The sequence below is a fragment of the Pseudochaenichthys georgianus genome, chromosome 24 (genome assembly GCF_902827115.2).
Source record: "Pseudochaenichthys georgianus chromosome 24, fPseGeo1.2, whole genome shotgun sequence".
NCBI lineage: Eukaryota > Metazoa > Chordata > Actinopteri > Perciformes > Channichthyidae > Pseudochaenichthys > Pseudochaenichthys georgianus.
Window position 1 is genome coordinate 3,366,400 of NC_047526.1, and position 23,147 is coordinate 3,389,546.

At 43.7% G+C, this 23,147-nt stretch overlaps 1 protein-coding gene across 7 annotated transcripts in view; it reads left to right on the forward strand.

Annotated features, from left to right (window-relative positions):
• Window positions 1-19,113, forward strand: part of epha7 (eph receptor A7) — an 81,931-nt gene extending 62,818 nt beyond the window's left edge. The window contains exons 8-17 of one of the 7 annotated variants that reach the window (XM_034076212.2): window positions 2,154-2,298; window positions 3,656-3,711; window positions 6,522-6,647; window positions 7,313-7,498; window positions 7,846-7,907; window positions 8,084-8,293; window positions 9,148-9,363; window positions 13,587-13,780; window positions 14,388-14,543; window positions 15,799-19,113. In XM_034076212.2, the coding sequence (XP_033932103.1) occupies window positions 2,154-2,298; window positions 3,656-3,711; window positions 6,522-6,647; window positions 7,313-7,498; window positions 7,846-7,907; window positions 8,084-8,293; window positions 9,148-9,363; window positions 13,587-13,780; window positions 14,388-14,543; window positions 15,799-15,913 (1,466 nt within the window). In that variant the 3' untranslated portion in view covers window positions 15,914-19,113. The remainder of the gene's footprint in view (window positions 1-2,153; window positions 2,299-3,655; window positions 3,712-6,521; window positions 6,648-7,312; window positions 7,499-7,845; window positions 7,908-8,083; window positions 8,294-9,147; window positions 9,364-13,586; window positions 13,781-14,387; window positions 14,544-15,798) is intronic. The other 6 variants (XM_034076217.2, XM_034076213.2, XM_034076214.2 and 3 more) reach the window with 6 other exon arrangements.
• The last annotated feature ends 4,034 nt before the right edge of the window (window positions 19,114-23,147 follow it).

Genomic DNA, 23,147 nt, shown 5'->3' on the forward strand with positions numbered 1-23,147 from the left:
ACATATTTTAACACATTTCAGGAATCGAGATCTGAACTTTGGATAAAGCCAGGTTCAAAATTCTCGTTTCATTTTGTAGTCATATTAGTATCTAAGGCTTTTACAGAAGGGATATTGGATATCTCTTATCACTCCACACATTGTATATCGTACCCTCGGTCTTTGCTGCTTTTCATTGGATACAGCTTCAGGATTAATTCCCACTCTCCCTGCACTTTGCACCCGTCGGATGCTTTGAGTGAAAAGCCCACAATGCACCAATGCCAAGCATCTAACACAACGACAGTTTGACGGCAGCAGTATATCAGCAAATGATATCACAGCAAAGGCTTTGAACTTCAAATATACGCACCACCTGTTAATGTTTGCAGCTACTGTAGTAATGACCCGGGGAAATGACTTGCGTTTAAGCAAACACACACTGCTTTGACTTTCTGCTGACAACACGTCATGGGAGAAATAACGAAGCACAAGGACAAGCCGCAGTGTGCTGAGGATAAACTCATTTCAATCTAATACGTTACATTAGCTCTGCCCTGAGAGGCGCAGTGTGTGTTCAGGTTACAGGTGAGCTGGGAGCTGTGTGTGTTAGCATTAGAAGATATGTTGTTAACAATCACAAGAGCTTGTGTTACAGAGTTTTCCCAAAGACAAGCAAAAACAGCTCTTATAACCAAAGAAGAAACTACTGTCGTTATAACATGGCCTTTTTGGGATAATGTTCATTTCCCCATGCACTCTCAACACAGCCAGGTACTATTGTGCTTATTATGTGCACGTTATGGAACGCTAAAGAGTTGCACCTCAGCACTTAACAGAGCGAACAATGCTACGGTACATGTGCTACATTAAAGGAACATTCAGATTATATTATCTTTGTTTTCCTCGAGATACGAACATTTATATCAGCCTTACTGTCAGGATGCACTGAAAAAAACGTTGACCTTTAAAATTAAGTTATTTAAACTTAATACATTTAATGAAAGTCAACGCTTCACTTTTTAACAGTGTGTTGAGCCATCCGCTAGTACTTCAGAACCCCTTATTTCCAAACCCCAACATGCCCACCCAATGACCCGACATGTCTGCGCTAAAGGACATATTAATTACTCATGTGTGTCCTGCAACGAGGTTAGGACTGTACTGTTCACTCACAATGTCCTTGACCCGCTCTGTCGTCCACTTCAAAAGGGAAACCTGAACATTTAAAATGTGTAATATTAATTTAAATGTGAATCGCTCTAATTCCTCCCAAAACCAACATACAGTGACATATTGAAGCTTCACCTGATCTACTGTCGGCACATACTAAAGCCCCCTCCCCCTCAGAGAGGCCACCAGAATCAGTCCCCTTCCAAGAAGGTGCAGATCCACTAGATTTAAAATGCATGACTGTTTGCTCTAATACCCCACTGGCGTTGACTTTATATGATGCTACGGCAATCCATTCTTCAGCGCAATCGACAGTGTGTCCAAGCATGTGCACACTGTGGGGGCTCCGAGCGGGAAACAATCCAACCTGAATGTGTCTTTGTTTGAGATGAAGGGCATTGCCGTCGCCATCTGGGACTATTAAGCCCACTTTCTGAAACAGTAGAGCCGTGTGCATAAGGACGGCTCGAAAATAGAAGCGTTCCCCCTCCAGAGGAAAGACGAGGAGGGGGGGGTTATCAATCTCCTCGCATCTCATTGGGCTCAATTACGTCCTGCAGATTGCACTGGGAAAGTGAAACCTTGGAATCAGATGTGCTGATATATTGGCTTCAGCTCACCGATACATCCCGTCTGTCTCCGTCACAACACATAGCAGCAGAACACGTTGATGGCAATAAAGCTTATATTAAAATGTTAAATGTTGTTTTCCTTCCTGTATTTAGACATTGTATCTATACACACGACATACTATTGGATAGTTGAAAGCAATAATACTAAGTTTAAATCAAAACATTAGCTTCTACTTAATATTATTGATTTCAACTTACCTCGAAAGAATGACATGAAATCTGTTGAGATAACACATGTAATGAAAGTACACATGTCAGTGTTCAGTGTGTGACCTGCAGAGTGTGTTCTTTGTGGTGCTGCTTACACACTGAGCGTGTCTGCCTCTCTGCTGTGTGTCCTTGTGTTTACGTGTGTGTTGCTCTCATCAGCCACGATCGTCTCCAGCGAGCAGAACCCCGTGATCATCATCGCGGTGGTGGCCGTGGCGGGGACCATCATCCTCGTGTTCATGGTGTTCGGCTTCATCATCGGGAGAAGGTACGCTCTCGCGGGCCCCATTGACTCTCCGCTCCTGTGAGTCTGCGCATGTCAATTAGCCTTTCTGTCACTCACGGGCCTGCACACTGTGGAGTGGCCACACGCGCACACACACACGTGCACCCTCATCTCGTGGCATGCTGTGCTAATGGGTTGTGATGCTTTCTTTCCCCGAGCCCCCAACACACATCTGAAGCTATGTCCTACAGAGCCATTATGAGACAAGTGCGAGAGCTCTGCTTCCCTGTGTGTGAGCGTGTGAGATCCGCGGGGCAGGACGCGCACGGCACAAAGCAGCAGCCCATTGTCACCTCTCTGCTGCGCTCTCATCTGCATGCACGCCATCTCACCAGAACGTTCCATGGTGCGTTCATGAGAGTCAGACGTCTCTGGACACATGTGTGTTTCACAAACTGGTCGGCACACCATGCAAAGCCCAACGCCCGTCATTTAGTTCTAATGTTTACCAGTATGACCTTTCGGGGGGTGTGCTTGCTCAAGGGCACCACGGCAGGGCAGGGGGTGCTACTGACTGAGCCGCTGCATGTTTATGAACGTGATAAATGAACATCGATGTCTTATCTCTGAGACAAAATGACCCTCACAGGAGGCACAGTCTATGAACATGTTCTATTACTTCAACAGATGTCTTATGATGGTGACCGTTAGTCCGTGACTTTGGAGGGTCCAGTTGTTCTGTTTTAGCATGCTGTGCTTGGGAGCTGATCTCATCCATAAGATGTTAGGTGCCCCCCCCCACATTGTTTATGAATAGGATAAATAAATAGCATGGATGACTCCAACTGTGCTTATCTTTGAGACATGTAACTAGTTGTACATATCTCTGGATACATACAGTGGCCGTGCTCCCAGTGTGAGTGGCCTCTGCACACACGTGCCCCTCCCTCCCCACTCATGGCCTCTGCACACACGTGCCCCTCCCTCCCCACTCATGGCCTCTGCACACACGTGCCCCTCCCTCCCCACTCATGGTCTCTGCACACACGTGCCCCCTCCTCCCACTCAGTGCATGTCCATCACTCGTGGCTCATTTCTTCTTCACACGTCATCCTCTTTTCTGTTGTGCTCAAAGAGCATCTTTGTGCAGCGACTTGAAGGAACCTTCAACACGTTAATATTATAAATGAATATTACGAGACTTGTTGAGCAGTCCTTGAAGTACATGTTTTATTTGATATGCAGCATGATTAGATCCTCCAGCCGCGCTCAGGCTGGAAGCTGTGGAGGGCACGGCTCCAGCCGCTCAGCTGAGCCTCTCAGGAGATGTGTGGTGCACAGCATTAGTTGCCGCATTAAAATTCTTGTAATTTAGGGCATTTACTTCCACCGCACAATCAGTTGATTCCGCCACTCTCCCCCCCCCCCCGTGCAGGCACTGCGGGTACAGCAAAGCTGATCAGGAGGGAGACGAGGAGCTCTACTTCCAGTGTGAGTACCTGCAGTCATCATGCTACACACACACACACACACACACACACACACACACACACACACACACACACACACACACACACACACACACACACACACACACACACACACACACACACACACACACACACACACACACACACACACACACACACACACACACACACACACACACACACACATCATTATTACTTTCCTTCACTGTATACTGAACAGAGTGGGAAGGGAGGGTTACTTTAAAATGCAATCCTTTACAACAACTCAGGAGTCAGGAGTCCACCTACTTGTAACCCAGGTTCAATCCTAGCAGGCTTCCGTAGCTCAGTATAAATGGCAGCCAGGTCACTTCCGTTTCCTTTACTGGTCTGTTGTGATGCTGGTTGCTACGTTGATGCTACATACTACACACAGGGATTCCTCCACGATTCCTAAACAGATTAACGTTTTGGTGACAATTGCTGCAATCAGCGGTCAGGTTTTTTGTTTGGATATATTTGCTTTTGCCAGGTGCCTGATGACCTTTCATGGACCTTGATGGCGAGCTAAGATTATAAACCTATCCTCCCTGCCACATGGTGAAGTAGGATTAAACGGAAATTAATGAACTTTACCCCGGAAGCTTTTCTTTTGTTGTCTTTTGCCTTTACTGGGCCCCTGAAAAATAATCATGTGAATTTGAATGAACTTGTTATCTTGAATACAACTATTTTGTAACGCATACCTGGTTTCAATTTTTCACACACATTCAGCTCCATAGTCGTTCCTAGTTCTTCTGAATATCACTCATTTAATTACAGCTGATACACTTGCTACATACTGCGTTACAAAATAGATGTATTTAAAATAGAGAAGGATACATACAGTATCAACCATGAAGAAAATAATCTCGTTACATGGATGAAAACATTTAATTAAGTGTTTTATGTCAACAGATTCAACAAAACTGTATTAGTTTAGATGAAAGCAATAATATAATAATAACCAACTTCCTCCTGACTGCTTTTCTGTTTTGTTTCTTTGTGGCTTTGTGTTTGTCTCCCCTCCCTCCCAAATGTAAAGCGTCTTCGGGTTCAAGAAAAGCGCTATAGAAATAAAATGTATTATTAATATTAAGTTTGAATAAACAAATATTCGGTTAAACTTCATATTATTGCTTTGATCTAACCTAATACAGTGATGAGAACTCTGTTGATACTACACGTTTAATCAAAGGCAACGTCTCAGTTCTTTCAGTGCAGGCCCGGTGTTTGATCCCATCTGCTTTGGGTCATGGCTGAGCGCCGTGACGCTCACATCCGCTGCTGATTGGCTGATCGCTCTGTGCAGAGGAAGAAGTTAGGAAACTACAAACACATGAGTGTGACAGCTGTTAGAGCGAGTACAGGTTGCCCCGTGAGGAAGAAGCGTTCCTGAAAGAAAAGCGAGCCCCCCGATGGCTTAGTGAGCGACAGAGTTTCAGGGGTGTGACTGTGCTGTCCGAGAGGCTGCCCGTAGGCCTTCTGAAACCCCCCCTAATGAAGCCCCTGGAGTCCAGCTGCAGACAGCCTCCCCGAGAGCCGCCGTAATGATCCTCGCTGTAGGCAAGCTGCTGACGTGGAAACAAAGGGTCAGGGTGCCAGAGTGTGTGGCAGACGCACCTCAGCAGCTCTGCGTCCGCCTGCTGACGGAAGCAAGCCTGCTGTGGCTCAGTGAAGCATGCGCCGTGCGGTATCAGGTGACGAGAGGCTGCCACGGCGACACAAGCTAGATACCGCACATTCAACATGTAGACCCAATTTGTCTGCCATCTAGCGGCGAGGAATTTGTGATGAGACATTTCCTATCAGATCTACTGACGTCTCGGATGGACGACGCAATTATGGGAGCAAGTGGAGGGAAATCCCTGGTGCCGGCGTCCCCGTCTGTAGCACACTGCTTTGTTGTTGTTTTTACGCTGCCCTCCATACAGAGGATACGTGTCTCTTATGAGCTTCCATTGTGGTCCAGCGTGTGCCCGCTGCTTTTTGCTGTAGTAGCTCATTAAATATTAAAGCTGACGGGTTACATTGTTATCAGTGGAATTTAAATTGCACAATATAATCGCCCCCATGAGTGGTGTGTTCACTTAGTAGTGCATTATCGTGTCATTCGGTCTTCATTTGAGCAGAATGTAAACCCTGGCCTCGCTTTAACCTTTTTGTTTTTCTTTATTTGTTGCCAACTGCTTCCGCCCTCATGTTATGGGTGTCCATGCCCTCTTCTCACATCATCATCTCAGATTATTGTAGCAGTGTTGTTTGTTCCTGTAATTCCTAACCCACATGTATGTTTGGAAAACTCCGAGTGTCTGAGTTCCTCGTGTAGCATGTAACTATCACAGCATATATGTTCCTTTATATCCTAATCAGGATATACATTCAACAAATAAATTAGTATGAATTCAAAGAGAGGAAAAGTTTTAAGTCAAGTATTTAAGGCTGGTTTTAAAATGAAATATATATTTTATTCCATATAAAAATGTCTATTTGTTTTTGCTGTTAGACTTTTAATAATAATGATGACAATAATGATATCATGTGTAAACCACCAAGCATGAGAAGTGATGCACGAGGTGAGAGGTAACCAACAGCCTCATAACATCACCGAGCACGGGTTACTCAAACGGTGCTCTGTGAAGGATTCCCCCCGGAGAAAAGCCTTTTGACCGGCCGCCGACTGCTCAGCGATTCCTTCCGAGTCGCTGCTCTTTGTAACCGTGTGCCTGCCAAGTGCCCGCCGGTGCATACGGCGTATTTAATCATAACAGTAATCCTCTTACCTTTCTACAGTTACATTTCCAGGCACCAAAACCTACATTGACCCTGAAACCTACGAGGACCCCAACAGGGCTGTCCATCAATTTGCCAAGGAGCTGGACGCCTCCTGCATTAAAATCGAGCGGGTTATCGGAGCAGGTGAGCCCCCCCCCCCCCCCTCTTGGTGTTTAGTCACTCTGCGCTCATACATCACACTGACAGCCACATGTTTACACCTTGACACGGCGCAACGCATTGTATATTGATAGCGCGATTGCAAAGATTGGGAAAGGTTCATACAATTAATGTGGGATGGTCTGGTGGGGGTGGGGGGCTACTTTATCAGAGGTGGCCAATGAGAGTATCGTCTCCAGCACGTTTGGGGTCTGGGTAAAACACCATCTGAGACAGCCATTCTACTTGAATGTCATTATTGTTGTTTGAATATCCTCAAATATCTTTAGACTACACTTCATTTAAGCCTCATGACATGGATGTCTATATATATGGCAGAACAGATCTTTTTGTTTTATTGGATTATACAGGGAACTACCTTTGAATGTCGAAGCTAATGTTAATGGTTTATGACTATGTGCCGTCTGGATCGCTACATAAATATGATGCAACGTTACGGTCTCCGCAGGAAAGAGGCTTTTTCATTAAGTGCACTAAAATGCCACGTCCTTGAAACATTTCTCACACCATTTGTATCACTACTGCTCAGCCGCTTCGTCTCAAAGTACTCTAATACATGTGTCACGGAGAAGTGCTTCATTTGTCTTTACCCCCCCAATCTTATTGATAAACGTTTGGCTCCCGCTCAGGAGAGTTTGGGGAGGTGTGCAGCGGCCGGCTCAAGCTTCCTGGAAAGCGGGACGTGTCCGTCGCCATCAAGACGTTAAAAGTAGGCTACACGGAGAAGCAGAGGCGGGACTTCCTGTGCGAGGCCAGCATTATGGGACAGTTCGACCACCCCAATGTGGTTCACCTGGAGGGAGTCGTGACGAGAGGTAACCCCCCCTGAACCACACCTGGACCTAATGTTTCAGTCAAGAGGAGTTTAAGAATCCAGTCGGATCCGTTTCAGTATATTCAGCCTTGGGAGGTGAAGGTGCCGTAGTTAGAGTGACATCATATCTGATTACATTATCTACAAACCTTGTTTAACATTTTCTCATTTAGACATTATAATAAAAGGAGCAGATGGTAACTTTTAATTAAACGCCAATGAAGTACACAGCTAAAAATAACTTGGAAGCAATTTGGGCACGGTCGGTTATTATGATGCATCTTACAAGCAAATCAAATCAGATATGAATGAATCATCTTCTCTGTCGTCCATCTTTTTGTTCTCCAGGAAAACCGGTGATGATTGTCATCGAGTGCATGGAGAACGGCTCATTAGACGGCTTCCTCAGGGTGAGTCACCTTCAGAGGCTCCGAGCAGCATCTTCCTACAGTAACTTGTGCTTGTGTTTGCTCGAGAGTGCTCCAGCAGTCTGCAGTAGGACACATACATCTTGTGCTGCGGAGCCGCGACCCACGTCTCCCTCCTGGTCAGAGAAGATGGCTGACCGGCTGCGTTTCTCTTTCAGAACCACGATGGTCAGTTCACCGTCATCCAGCTGGTGGGCATGCTGCGGGGCATCGCGGCAGGAATGAGATATCTCTCCGATATGGGATACATCCATCGAGACCTGGCCGCTCGAAATATCCTTGTCAACAGCAATCTTGTATGTAAAGTGTCTGACTTCGGCCTGTCAAGGGTGATAGACGACGATCCCGAGGCTGTCTACACAACAACTGTGAGTCCATTACAGTCTGTCTACGGCGCCTGAATCCTCTAATCAAGTCTAGAGCGGAAGAGCTGCTGCACGCCCAAGCAGTCTGTAGCCTTCTTAATATGCAGAGCAAGATGTTTCCGTACAACTTTCTCACAGTGTGCCCTTCAAAACAGTCCAGAGCGTGTTGCTGTTGCCTTACTTAGGTGAATAAGGAATTACTAATGCTTTATAGATGAAGGGGATTGGAAATCTGTTTGCTAGCTGTTCATGTGTTCAGCACACTCAGTTTTTATAAAGCACCATTTGGGTCACAGAGCATCCGATTGAGCAACACGCCAGACGTTTGAAAATGTTTTGTAAAAATAAGGAATAACAGACGAGACAGAAAGAATCAGGAAATATGAGAGAAATCGTATTTTATTTAATGATAAAAAACCCAGTTAACTTATTAATTTATTGTCAGAAAATGATTTACCAACTGTTTTCCTTTACTAAATAATAATGTGCATGTCCAGAATTTTCACATTTGAGAATTAGCTTTTTTTCTTTTTTTTAAAATCAGTTACACTCAAATATAATGTTGACAATATATTGTATCAGGTTAACATTTGGATGTACTTGAAGATACCGTACATGTAAAAACTAAGTATTGGTTATGAGTTTCTTACATTATATCTCCATTTAAAAATCATGTGGACAATAATAATTAATAACTAATTAAATAAATGTTGTTTTTGATCCATCTGTAATTGCTTAAGGCCGTGATTAACTCATGACATTATAGAATGCAGTATATTTGTATAAGAGTGTGGAGAAGTTGTTGTTTTGTGCTCTGACCCTGTGTAACTCTGAACTCTCTCTAATTGATATTTTAGGGGAAGATGCAGGATATAATGAATGTGATGTTTGCTCCAGCCACTGACCTGCGTTTTACTGAACAGGGTGGCAAAATCCCCGTCAGGTGGACGGCGCCGGAAGCCATCCAGTATCGTAAATTCACCTCGGCCAGCGACGCGTGGAGCTACGGCATCGTCATGTGGGAGGTCATGTCCTATGGGGAGCGGCCCTACTGGGACATGTCCAACCAGGATGTAAGCTCCAAAACAAACCTGAAAACCTGAACCGGTGACTTTCACTAAATGTATTATGTCGATAAGTTTCACATAACTGCATTAGGTTGGTTGAATCAATATTATATCATATCATATTCTTTTTTTTTAATTAATTATTTTTTTCCACAAACATAATACTGTTATGTGAAATCTGTTGACATAATACAATTAATTAAAGTCAACATTACAGTCTTTAAGTTACTGAAACTATGTGTAAGAGTCTGTCGAGCACATCAAGTTGAAGTTAACTGCTGAGAAAATTATAAAAGAGAATCATTTTTAAAATATTGCAATTGGGCATTTATATTTTCTTATTTTTCCTTTCTGGAGTTTCTTAACCTTAGATCATGGATTTCTGACACGAGATAAAAGACGATTAGCACACTGGATATGAAGCGTTTTCATATCTGGGAGAAGAATATTTCACTAACGTTCATCTGAAAGAGGGTTATTCCCCAGATCCGCCCCTAATTATCTCTAATGAAGTCATCCCACTTAAACGCAGAACATCCCACACAAAGATCCCAGTTTGTGGTTCTTCTTTGAGGATTCCGTGCAGGTCCCTCCAGAGAACCGTTTCGACGCACTAACCTTGGGCTTAATTAGTTCAGGAAGTCTCGTTTTATTCGTGCAGCTTGAATCCATTTGAAGGAGAAACAGTCCTGAAATGGGACACGCATAGAAATGAAGTCCGGCGAACATGGATTTGATTCTGGTATTATTATAAATTACAGGAATGGAAAACACTTGTCATGCAGAAAGCTTTTGACCCTAATGTCTTTAAAAGTTTATAATTACTTATGGAAATGTGAACCAGAGTGAGTAGCAATGTTGAACCAATTACAGCAGCAGCTCATGCATTTTTCCCAGTGTGCATTGCACTGATGGCTTTGTTTCTAAAATCCAGAATTTAAACAAAATATATATTTTTTAAGTTGCTCTTTAACAATTCTACACATCAAGATGAGTTTCCCCTTCAGGGCCAACCTGTGGAAAAAGTTCAAAATGTCTTGGATTGCTTTGCCCGAGAAAAAACGGATGATGATGTCATAGTGATGTCATCAAGGTTATCTGAGCTTTTTCATTGAGACCACATTTCTATAACAGAAAGCCTGCATTACAAACGGTGTTCAAAAGATATCCACCAGTCAGGGTCTCATGAAAGCATGTTATGAGTTGCATTATGGGAAATGAAGGTTCCAGTGATTTCAGAGCCGGACGAATGCTTTGTGTGTAAATGTCAGGATATCTCAGCTTCTGGTTTGGTCCCTACTCTTTTTTTAATAAAAAACCATCTTTATGAAGTGTTATTAAATGATAGAGAACTTCTTTAGTTATCTCATCTAGAATTGTTTTGACACGCTTCAATGGAACTCATAAAGCCCCAGGAGCACGACATAGTTTGTATCCATCTTGTTTTGCACAACACATTGCAAATGGTTTCTACAACTTCGGCTGAGGTTGTAAAACTCAGGGTGCTAGAACTGGTAGCATTTAGAGAAGACTACATTCACTGAACAAACTGAAACATCGACTAATGCACGTAATTCAACGTTTCAGTCTTTTCAGGTGTTGTTACTTAATCAGAGAATCTTTAAGGTGTCTTACCATCAACTCCTGACATCGCCCAGAGTTCTTTCTCACACAGAAAACATTCAAGTCCCACTTTCCTCTCTACAAAAGTCACACATAGCAGTAACGATTGACTCAGTCTCATGGTGTTCATGGAAACTCCCACGGAGCGAGTGCGACTGTGTCAGACCCTTAACGCTGCCCAATTGTCACCCTCACACATTGTGCCAGTTATTCCAGGGCTTCAGATCCTATAAGGGGAAGTTCAGCATCAGGTCTGAACATCACCAGGATTCTCCAACACTCAAGGCTCAAGGTTCTTTATTTAGTCATACGAACATAGCTACAGTGTAGTTATGCCAATGGAAATCGTAGGTCACAGGCTCCTCCAACACAATACACAGATAAACAGACCAATATAGTGCAAGTAAATAGTGAAATAGTGCAATAAGAGTCTTTATGCAAGTTACTGGAATATGATATATTAGGTAAAGAGAGAGGCATGCTAACGGAACAATGTGAGAAATGCTAAACAAGATGTCCGTGCGTTATCGTGGCAGATGTGGGGTTTTGATGCTGTGCTACTTGACAGACATCAATGTCAGAAATGTTTGCACTTTGTCAAGATGACAGCAAACATCGTGCGGGGAAGCAGGAAGATTGTTATTTGCATTTTTCCAACAGTTTCAGTTCAGTTTTGACACATTCTCCCTCCATGACTCATCATTTCTGAGCGGTCCGGACAGAAATAGCTGATGAATAAATGCAGCTCCTTATCCGACACAATAAGGGAAATAGAGCGAGGGCTCACATCAAAGTGCCCGCTCCTGTTCTCGCGCTATTGACTTTTAAAGACATCGCTGCAAACTGCATGCCTGATGGAGAGTCATGCTATATCTGAGGTTCTCAGGTTCCATGTCAGAGCTGAGTACATATGGCCTTTTGTTTGCACACACACTGAACAACTGAAACGTTGACTTTAATTAAATGTATAACACATTTCACATAACTGTATTAGGTTAGTTGATAGAAATAATATAAAACTGAACCTAATATTATTTTTTAAAAATGTAATATTATTGCTAGCAACTAACCGTATACAGTTATAAGACATCTGTAGATATACTACATGTAATTAAAGTCAACGTTTGCAGAGATTCAAATTAGAATTTCCGTTGCACTGGGGTATCTAACCTGCTGAAATACTACAGTGTAACCATCCAAAGTAGTCCTGCCGTGCCTTAAAGGCCCTGTCACACTGTCCCGAAATTGACACCCGATGGACACACGAATATGGTATTGTGAATTTCGCACGAAGATGGCCCCGAACCACACACGAAGGCAACATTTACATGACATTTAAGACATACAACTGCAACGAAAGTACCAAAAACAATTATGTTACAGTACTATGATACTGTACTGATATCTTCAGACTTTGTTCTTTACTTTATCCGTCTTTATATGTAGAAAATATTACGTTTTCTCCGTAATGTTGTTTCCATAACAACAACAATTTCCTGTCAACTGTCCTTCAAAATAATATATTATATCCTTTTCAGTTTCACAGAACACAAATTGGGTTATTTACATAATATGTTTACATGATTTTGTTGTGCAATAAAACAACCCGATGGACACACGATAAAGGAAATGTTCAAATTCGGCTGTGATCGTAGCAACATCGGGCCATTCGTGAGGGCATCTTAAGCCATCGTATGACCGCTGGTGGAGTTTCTCAGGCTCCGGCAGCAACTTCGTGAGCGGAGGCAAAATCTTTGGCGTGCCAACAAATTGCCGAAGGACCTTGCGAAGGTTCATTTTCGTGTTGAATTCGTGTGTCAATTTTGCCCTTCGTAAGGCCATCGTGAGGGCGTCTTGTTATCCTCGGTGCCATCGGGCATTCGCCCCGATCAGAGTGAGCGTGAATGCACCGATGATAACACGAAGATGACACGATTTGACAAGATGCCCTCACGAGTGCCTTACGAAGTTGCCGCTCACGAAGTTGCTGCCGGAGCCTGAGAAACTCCACCGGCGGTCATACGATGGCTTAGATGCCCTCACGAATGGCCCGATGTTGCTACGATCACAGCCAAATTTGAACATTTCCTTTATCGTGTGTCCATCGGGTGTCAATTTCGGGACAGTGAGACAGGGCCTTAAGCGTTATCAGAACATCTTTTATACATTTGCGGTAAAGACAGTCAAAGATAGGTGTAATATGATCCCATCTCATAAGGAGTCGTTTCAAAGCTGCAGCAGTTAGCACGCAGTGAGAGCAGGAGGTTGTTTCCTGACTGAGCCCAGCGAGAGAAAATAACTGATCAAACATGCATAACCTCTAGATCAGTACATGACACAAGCTCTGTTATTTTGCCTGAGCTGGATAAACACAAAGTTCATCTATTTATCACACGCTGAATATCCCATTCTTTGTTTTGGTCAGTATCAGCTATGTCTTATAATGCTGTTCACCAACGGCACTGCAGACACGTAGGGACACAAACAACAGCCAAGTATTATCTCAGCTCCTCTCTAAGCTGCCACTGTGTGTGTACTGTGGGGTATTGTGATATTAAAAGCTATTTATTAAGGATACTAACGGCTCTCTGTTTTGCATCCTCTAGGTCATAAAGGCGATAGAGGAGGGGTACCGCCTCCCAGCGCCGATGGACTGCCCCCCCGGCCTGCACCAGCTCATGCTGGACTGCTGGCAGAAGGACAGAGCCGAGCGTCCAAAATTCGATCAGATAGTCAGCATCCTGGATAAGATGATCCGCAACCCTAACACCTTGAAAACCCCAGTGGGAACATGTACAAGGTGAGGGAGTAAACCCCAAAGGAAGCAAAGAAAGTGTGTCTTCGTACAATAAGAACTTTTCTTTGAGTGCATTAGTGGACGATCCAAAGCGTCCAGCGGATGACTTAGCCTCTGTAGTTCACACATGAAAGATAAATCCTGGGGGATCGATACCCCAAAGCAGCTTCCATGGCTTTATGGTCAATCGCAGGGCTTTTAAATCAATCCTGGGAATGAGTTCCTGCTACTTTAAAGTGCAGTGGGAACTCCAGACCTCACTCAGACGAATTCTATTTGCAGTCAGAAGAGACTTCCCTGAGGTGAGATGGAGAGGTTACAGCTGGTTCAAAAGCACTTTGTCTATGTGTGTCTATATGTGAGGAATGTATTCAGATTGGAGAGATATTGAGAACATGTTTGTCAGACGCAGAAAGCTGAAATGCTGCATCTGTTTATGAATATGTTATTGATTGAAGCCCCCAATCAGCTGCTTTTCCCCCTTCTCGCAATTTGCCGCACCGCTGGATGCCTTTAGTCGTCAGTTTGTCTCGTCTCCTGCCTGATTGTGTTTTCAGCGGAACGTTTCCTTTTAACATAAGAAATAAACATCTTTCTGCTCATCCCGCAGACCAATTAGTCCGCTGTTGGATCAGAGCACACCCGACTTCACCGCTTTCCGCTCAGTAGGAGAGTGGCTGGAAGCCATCAAGATGGAGCGATACAGAGACAACTTCACAGCGGCGGGCTACAGCTCCCTGGAATCTGTGGCCAGGATGTCAATCGAGTGAGTAGAGAGGAAGCCCTCCAGTGCTTAAACTTCAGAGGAGAACATTACAATAACACCAGGCACATTTCAACGCTTATCTCACCTACCTACGCTTCCTGTTGGCCAGCCCTAAATAAGCAAACCCAAGTAGCTGCATTTTGTTTTCAGGCAGAGTGTTGGCAGATCCTCCAATGAGGTTTCTGTAAACTACCGTACACTTTAAAAATGGGCCTGGGCCTTCAATTACCCAAACTGCAGAGTAACTAGGCCATTCTTCTTCTTTGATGCATTACTATCCATATACTGAATGTATACTTTCATATTTTAGTAAGAGACCTCTGTTCATGATTTGCTCCTGTTTGCCTCCATGTTACCCATGGCATGATCAAATCAGTGTAACGTACATTACACTAAAATACAGAATACATGAGGTCTCATCGGTTGTGTTCATTGGTTACTTGGAGCACACTCTGATTAGCGAGTCCTCATCACCAGGGTCCTGAATCTGTGTGAACTCTCTGCTGTGTATCACTGTAGTTGAGAGCAGCTGAATATGAGCAGCAGCCAGACTGTGGCTGGCCCTGGATCAGTGACTCAGACTCCCTGACCATCAGATGTCAACATCCGTCTCCACATCCTGTAAAAAGCTCAAGGCCTTCAAATAAACATTCCAAACACACTTCCAAGAAAAGACTTGAGTTATACCGGTTTGCTCCGTCATCGTGGACATGGACACGTTATGTGTAGCTGCCTTTTGTTACCCTTTACCATTGGACCGTGGTGAAAGAAGCTCGGCCTGTGATTCGTCACTTTGGTTAACTGGACTCTTAACTTAGAACTGGACTCCTCTTCACACTGTCCAAGTGTTTCCTCACTTTCTGAATAATGTTCTTCTTTGTGTTGAGCTGACCTGTATTCGGCCCTTCATAGTGTTTATCTGACAGAAAGCTTTTTATCTTTCACGTCAACTTCTAAATATGTTCCTTTTTAGTTCTGTTTACTATTTTGAGATATTTATATATTTCAATGCCTCGTTTTTTTTTTAATGCTCTAAAAAAACAAAATGACATGTATTATGTATTTAGCTTAGTTGAAAGCAATGTAATATCAACTTCATATTATTGCTTTCAACGAACCTGATATATATATATTACATGATACATTTAACTGAAGTCACGTTCCAGTTGTCCCGTGTGCAGCTGTGACGGAAATGTCCCAATTTGGGATCGATAAAGTATATCTTATCTTAGTCCCGCCCCTTCCTGTGTTTCAGTGACGTGATGAGCTTGGGGATCTCGCTGGTGGGCCATCAGAAGAAGATCATGAGCAGCATACAGACTATGAGAGCCCAGATGCTGCACCTCCACGGCACAGGGGTCCAGGTGTGACCCGCAGTTTGCATCATGAGAAACTCTCACAGAACTTATGGGGACGTGCCCGGGACAAACGGACGTGTGTCGCGTCGGACTCCTCGGCTGTGTCTGGAGTGAAATCATTCCTTTGTTCCTCGCTCCGCCTCTTCACAGGCACTGAAGAGAGGAAAAGGACAAACAACCGCAACAAAAAGAAACTACCTGAACCAGATGACTTTCTTGACTTACTTTCGTTAGAAGCGCTTATGAACCCAACCACATATCAAAGGGTGCATTGGAAAGGACTTCTGTTTGAACTTAATGAATGATTTAAATGCACACCAAGGCTTTGGATTCTCTCTAAAAAGAACAAAAAAAACAACTTTATTCTTAGTCTAATTTGTTAGTTTTCTTTCTGTCTGCTACGATGACATGTTTGGCACATGCAGCAGTTTGTTTCTCTCTTGTATTTGGATTTGACTACAGGGTAAAGGAGAGGGTTTTATGCTTTCAACCTCTCAATGTTTTTTATTCTAGAATGTTCTGAAGAGTGCGACACTGAAGAGACGCAGGAGAATCAGCAGACTTTTATACCAGAGTAGCAATATCCTTGTCTTACTGTTCACCACAGGAAACGCAGTCGCCTGGTTACTAAGTAGAATGTTGCAGCACTGTTGAAATACTTTATTGAAATTGAAGCCACCACAAATAGTTTTGCCATCGTTTTACCTAAAATGTTGCACACAGTGTTTGTTTCGGGCGTTGTTGAGCTGCAAATCCAGTTTTTATGGTGGCTCCAAAAACATTGTAGACGTAATACTGCCTTAAAAAGTGTTAGCTTAAGTATTGCCACTATTTTAGGATCTTCAATGGCAACGCTTTCTGCATTCATTTAAAGGGTCGACAAGCTCCCTATATTTGAGTTGTTCTTGTCGCGTGATGTCTTTTTATCGCTGACTAATCGGGAACTGGTGAAAGTGAGACACGGTGAGCGAAGGAGAGTAGGACTAAACAGAGCAATAATTACCAGGTAGAAACGGTCCTCACCTGACATTTGTAAGGTGCTAGGTTTTATCAAATGTGTGTGCTGTGCTGAGACTAACCCTCTGGAAAGAAGTAGTCCCCCTCGGAAAGGAAAGTACCTCTTTGACCCAAAAACGGTTCGGAAAGAGCTCGGAGAAACTGTCGTGCCAAGTCATCAGATGAAATAATCATGTTGTATTTTGCCGCTATGCTAGACGTCTGATGGAAATCCATCATGGCGTGGAAATGTTAAAGTGATGCGGCGAGGAAAGAGGAAGGCGCCATTAGCCATGCTGACATCCTTTCCGGACACCGACGCGCTGTCCAGAAATCAAAGAGCCCCTTCAGGGTTTGGGTCGGAAAATTAGGACCAACCGATGGAGTCAGATTGTGCTGTTGAACCCCCCCCAGCCACGCAGCTCCCTTATTTATTCATGTGTCTCCGCCGCTCATCCCTCCCAGGCGAAGATGTGATGGAACATGCATTAAAGTGTCTCTTAAGATTGCTCCTCTTTCCTTCCATACAGCGTTGTATGGAGAACAGAGGCGAGCGGGCTTTGCAGAAGATGTGCTGAAAGCCACTCAACCTATTCCGTGCCATCTGTCTCCACTTCAAATGCAACAAAAGGAGAAAGTTTCCATGTTATTATGTTTCACTGCAGCATTCTTTGATAAGAGGATGCAGTGATTCAGCTGTCATGGTGCTACGGAAAAACCATCATGTCTTCAACTCCCGTAGCTACCTGCTATACATCTATGCTAGAGTCAGGTCAACTGTTTCCTTCTCAAATGTATAGACAAAGGACAAACTGCACATTTCATATAACCCCCTTATCGTCTGACTAACTGCCCCCGATGCAGAGGTGTGTATGTACCAAGCATGGAGGACAACCTATCGAGCACACACTCACATTCAAGGTGGAACCTGTGCATCTTTGCCTACAAAAGATTTGAACAGTCACTTTCACATTTTCTATGATTTTCTTTAGCACAGAACTGATGAGCTGCAATCAACTGTTCCACTGACAGCAGAGACTGAACACAGTAAATGAAGAGTACTGTCGAGTGGGCTTTGTGAAAACATGCTGAAGGATAACGTGTTTTAACAAAGTGAGAGACAGCGTTGAAACCAGGCTGGAAGGAGACGGAGATTGTTATGAAAATGCGTGTCGTTATTACACCGAAGCTGTGCTCTCACAATGAGCCGGCTTTGTGCGGGTGTCTGCTTTGATCCACTTTCACTGTGTGAGGAGACACCAGGAATTAGTCCTGACCGCTCTGAGTCGTGTCACCAACTCTCCCTTTATCCATACAGCAGAGCTCAGCATTGGGCCTTGGCCAGACCTTTGAATTGAATACCGGCATGAAGTCATTCAGTCAGCACAAAAGTCCCTAGTTTACAGGCAGCACACTCTCCCCCCCCCCCCCCCCCCCGGCGCCGAACGTCCCTGTTTCCTGTGCTGGGGAAACAGCCGTTTGAGCCACATTGAGATTAAGGCCAGGATGCAATCGATTCAGCGTCACCTGTAACCTTCACTAACAGAAGCTGGTTTCACCCACATTCAAACTTCAGGTTCTGCTCAACTCTCAACAACAACTGTTTTGTTGTGGCTCTATATTACAAAAACTCAAAAAGAATATAAAATGTAAGAAAGGCAGACAGGTGCAGGATGTAGAGGGCCGGTTGGAATCAGGAGCAGAAGATAGAGTACGAAGTTATTTTTCAAACCTTGTGGTTCAGCAGTTGGAGGTGGTGCGGGGGGGGGGGGTTCCAAAGAGCACTGTTGATTGTGTCAGAGACGAGATTTGAGGGGATCTTTGTATATGTTCTAATTGTAAAACTTGTACATTTATTTATATTGTTTTTTACACATATTACTCAGTAGAGAGCTCTGAATACATTGAAAATGCACTATATTTTTCTATCTCGCAGATGAATTATTGTCACTCACAAGATTTCAGTTGTACTTCATTTTTCATTTAGGACCAAAGACAGCTGATAGGAGTTCCATCTTTACTTTGACTTCCTTTTGATGTAGCGTTTCAGTTTGTTGTACAGTAATACAAATGGTCAATTTATTATTTATTTTCTGTGATGAAAGTATTGAAAATGCACTGGTCAAAGGTATTTTCCCCAACAGCAGAACTGTACGATTTAATTAGACAATTTCTTGTTACATAGACAATTCTTTTTGCTTTGTTACCTTTGTAATAGACTGTACATATATTTTTGGAAATATAATACAATCTCTATAGAAGTGTTGGGTGTCCTTTGTCACGTTTTTTACCTCATGTCTATACACTGGTGTTCATTTGATCAGATGTGTTTAGGATTTATTGAGATCTGAAGTCCATGATGTTTCTAACATTTGAAGTGGATACAACAGGAGTCTTATTCCAGAGGAAAGAGCTTGCTAAATGTTTGAACTAGGTTTAGTTATCGAGCAGGACATTCAGACTTAAGATCCACCTCACTGTCGTCATTCTAAACACAACAGGTTGTATCATTAAGAGAACCCTTTTATAGTTAGGCAGCCTTTATAAAGTGGTATGTGTTGTGCCATCAGTAGGAACACATGGATCACTTCTCCTCCTCTGAGCCCACATCTTCATAACTGCGTTTCTACTCTGTATTTGTCCTGACAATACGTTTGAGAGTGAGCTGCACACATCAGATCATGCCAACAAGACACATTGAAGCAGAGCACATGGCAACTAACTGTGACATGAATGAGATGTGTCTGTTGAATTATACCTTGTAATACTTGACTTGCCTTAAAGTACTTTTGTATTTGTAAAGTGAGTCCTTGTGGCTTGTAAGAGCATCCAAAACAACAAACCAGAGGTCAAACATGATGGCTGGCACCAACTTCAAATCAACCACAGAAACCCAATGAGTAAGGGAAACAATACTCATTAAATCCAACATCAACGGGAACATTGTGAAATACAAGACACAACATCAAGTGTAAAACACAAATCAAATGGATCTTATGTTGGGATGCTTCCCTCCACCTCCAGCATGAACTGCTCCATCCTGCTGGATGAAACGTTAGTTTCAAAATGTTAGTCTGATAATGATTATGTAAAATAATGTTAGCCATTATAATAGAAAAGGGTGATGAGGTCCTCTCTAACACTAGTCTGGAAGATACAGTAAGTGGCCATGCAGCCGAAGGAAAGTGTGTTATATATATATATCCTTTATTTAACCAACTCATTGAGATTAACATTTATTTCCCAAGAGTGACCTGGCCAAGAGGGGCAGCATGTACGAAGTTACAACAGATACAACACAGACAAGACAGGCAGACAAATACAGCTGTAAATAAAATGGCACATTAGCCAATCAATATGCGAAGCAAAACAAACTATTCAAAATCATTAAAAACTGGCAACATTTAAAACGATTTTAGGATATATGAGCACTCACATCGACCAATGGTGTCGTGTTCTCTGTCCTTTAGGATGGACCTGAAATTCCCCCATAGTGATTATATCTGAGAGTTTCAGCTCCTTCTGTTCCAAGCAGTGGGGGCCGCATATCTAAAAGCTGCTTTATCCAGTTCTGTTCTCACTGTAGGAACCAGCATCTGAATCACATCTTGGGAGTGCAGGCCATATGGACTTTCTCTTTCTTTAACACATATGTGCCAATGTAGGAGGGAACCAACCCAAGCAGAGGTTTATAAATAAAACCCACCCAATGGGAAGGTCTGCGAGCAGACAAAGATGGCCAATTAGCAGCAGCATATAAAGTGCAATGGTGTACTCCATATCCACATCCAGTGATACATCGTAAGGCACAATGGTACACAGTATCCAAGCTCTTTAGGCACTGGTCAGAGGCACTCATGCATCTACGTGATGTAATAAACACAAGCACACACCTTCATTGATCCGCCACCAGGTCATTCCAATCTTAATATTATTGCAGTCGGTGGTTAGAACTCACAAAGCTTTGCTACAGGATCCCTTCTCAGAAAGTGGTACCAGTGTACGTTTAGGGAATACTTCATTCAGAGAAACACACCTGAACTAACAGTAATACCACCTTAAAGTCTGAGGAGATGAGCAACACATGTAAAGACAAAGAGACTAACTTAAAAAAAACATTCAAACCAGACACAAACTGTGTTTTTTTGTATACGTATGTAATCTGTTTTTTAAAATATGTATAATCCCCTTCTAATCAAACTATGTACAATGCATTTGGTCAACCTTACAATTATGTGTCAGGGTTGAAAGCATTAAGGTTCCTGCGGCTTCCCGTTATACCACTGATTGACAGTTAGCAGCTGTTGTGGGCATAAAGCCGAATGTGCCAACAAAGTCAAAGGACTAAAACCCCGACCTTAACCCTGTCTCACAGGTACACAATGCAACTTTTAAAATGTTTAAAGCATGTGCTTAATACATGTTTTATGCAGATGAGTGTGTCAGGTAAGGGGAAGAGAGAGTTTGCGTTTACAAAAGGCAGAGGTTATGCAGGTGAAAAGTCCGACACACTACACACACGTTGACACCACGTCCATCTCCAACATAAAGCCAAACTAGTTCCTGCATGTGCACAGAACCCTGGCACTAGATGTTAACGGTAAGGTTAAGAATGATGTAGTACTTTTTGAGTTTGGACATAATGAATACAGGTCTGGCTACTGGGAAGATGACCTCCGCCCATGTGGATCACATGAATTCTGTCTTCATTTGTCAACTAAAACATATAAACATTTTAGCCACGGTTTATCTTTCATGAAGTGTATATCCTCTCATCAATATGTTGTCTGTTTCGCAAAAGAAAAGGTTCAGAGATCTATTCGCCTCCCTTATGGGGACATAACAGTCCTCCAAACATTCCACACATTCCTGTTCTGTACTTTAATCTCCCAAAATTAGATGTATTTTAAGGAGTTGGAATATTATTTTCCGGGTCATATTTTTCAGCAGTTATGTCAATTATTGAATTCCACCAGTGGCTCAACATGCTGTCTCTGATTCAGCTCCACTTTTGTTTTCCTACAATGTTCTTTTCTGTGGCTCCTCGCCTCACCTCAAATGAACATAACCTTCAAAGTCTACACTTGTTTTAATGGTTGGATCATCCGCAGGGGAGTCGGAGTCAGTGTGTGAAATATTGCGTGTTTACTTCCTCTCATGGGCCTGGTTCAAAAATATTAAACTGGATACTTATCTTAAAAGGTTTAACGGTGACCTATCATGCTATATTTGAACAATATATTGTAGGGCCATACCTATATAAAGTATTGTGGTGATTGACATTATTCACCCAGGGATCTATGGGTTGGGGTATTGTTCCGCACGGACATTTTAGTGAACCGGACTTCCTGTTTCCGCCGGTCTTCGCTTCCCGGGCATGAAGTTGTTTACATGTGTTTTCAGATGCTAAATAAAAGTCTAGCTTGTACCTTTGATACCCTGCCTCCGACTCCCGTCTCTCGGCACTACATTGGTGACCCGAGCATGGCAAATAACGCAGTTTTTTTCAAACTGCCGGAGTTTTGGGAGACATCTACGGCTGCATGGTTCGCTCAGGCGGAGACTCAGTTCGCCCTCCGCGGAGTGACTGACGAAGCAGCACGCTATTTTCACGTACTTTCGGCGCTGGGGAGCTCCACTGCGACCCGGACAGTGGGCTTTATTACATCTCCTCCTGCCAAGGAGACTTTCGAGCTGTCTCGGTCGGAACGGGCCCGACGCCCGCTCGCTATTCATAGCCTGGGGGACAACAAGCCTTCTGACCACATGGAGATGATGCTCAGCCTGCTGGGTACGGAATAACCTATTTTTTTGTTCATAGAACTGTTTCTTCGGCACATGCCGCCGCATGTACAGAGAGCGCTCGCTAACACGGCTATTACTGAGCCCCGCGCTTTGGCCGAAGAAGCTGACCGGTTCTTCCTGGCAATCTAGCGTTTTGCCCCTGAGGTGCTGGCCCCGACACGCAGCGGCACCTTCCCTGGTACAGGCATGCTACCTAGCAGAAGCTCCGGGGCCGACGTCAGCAACTCCAGCCCTGGCCTGTGTTATTACCATGCACGCTACGGGGCGAAAGCGAAGATGTGCCGTCCCCCCTGCACCTACAAGGTATCGGGAAACTCCAAGGCCTGCGCTCGGTAGTGGCCACAACCGGCTCCTGTTCATCAGGAACACCCTCTCTGGTCGCAGACTCCTTTGTGACACAGGAGCCCAGCGGGGCGTCCTGCCGGCTACTGTGGAGGACGCCGCC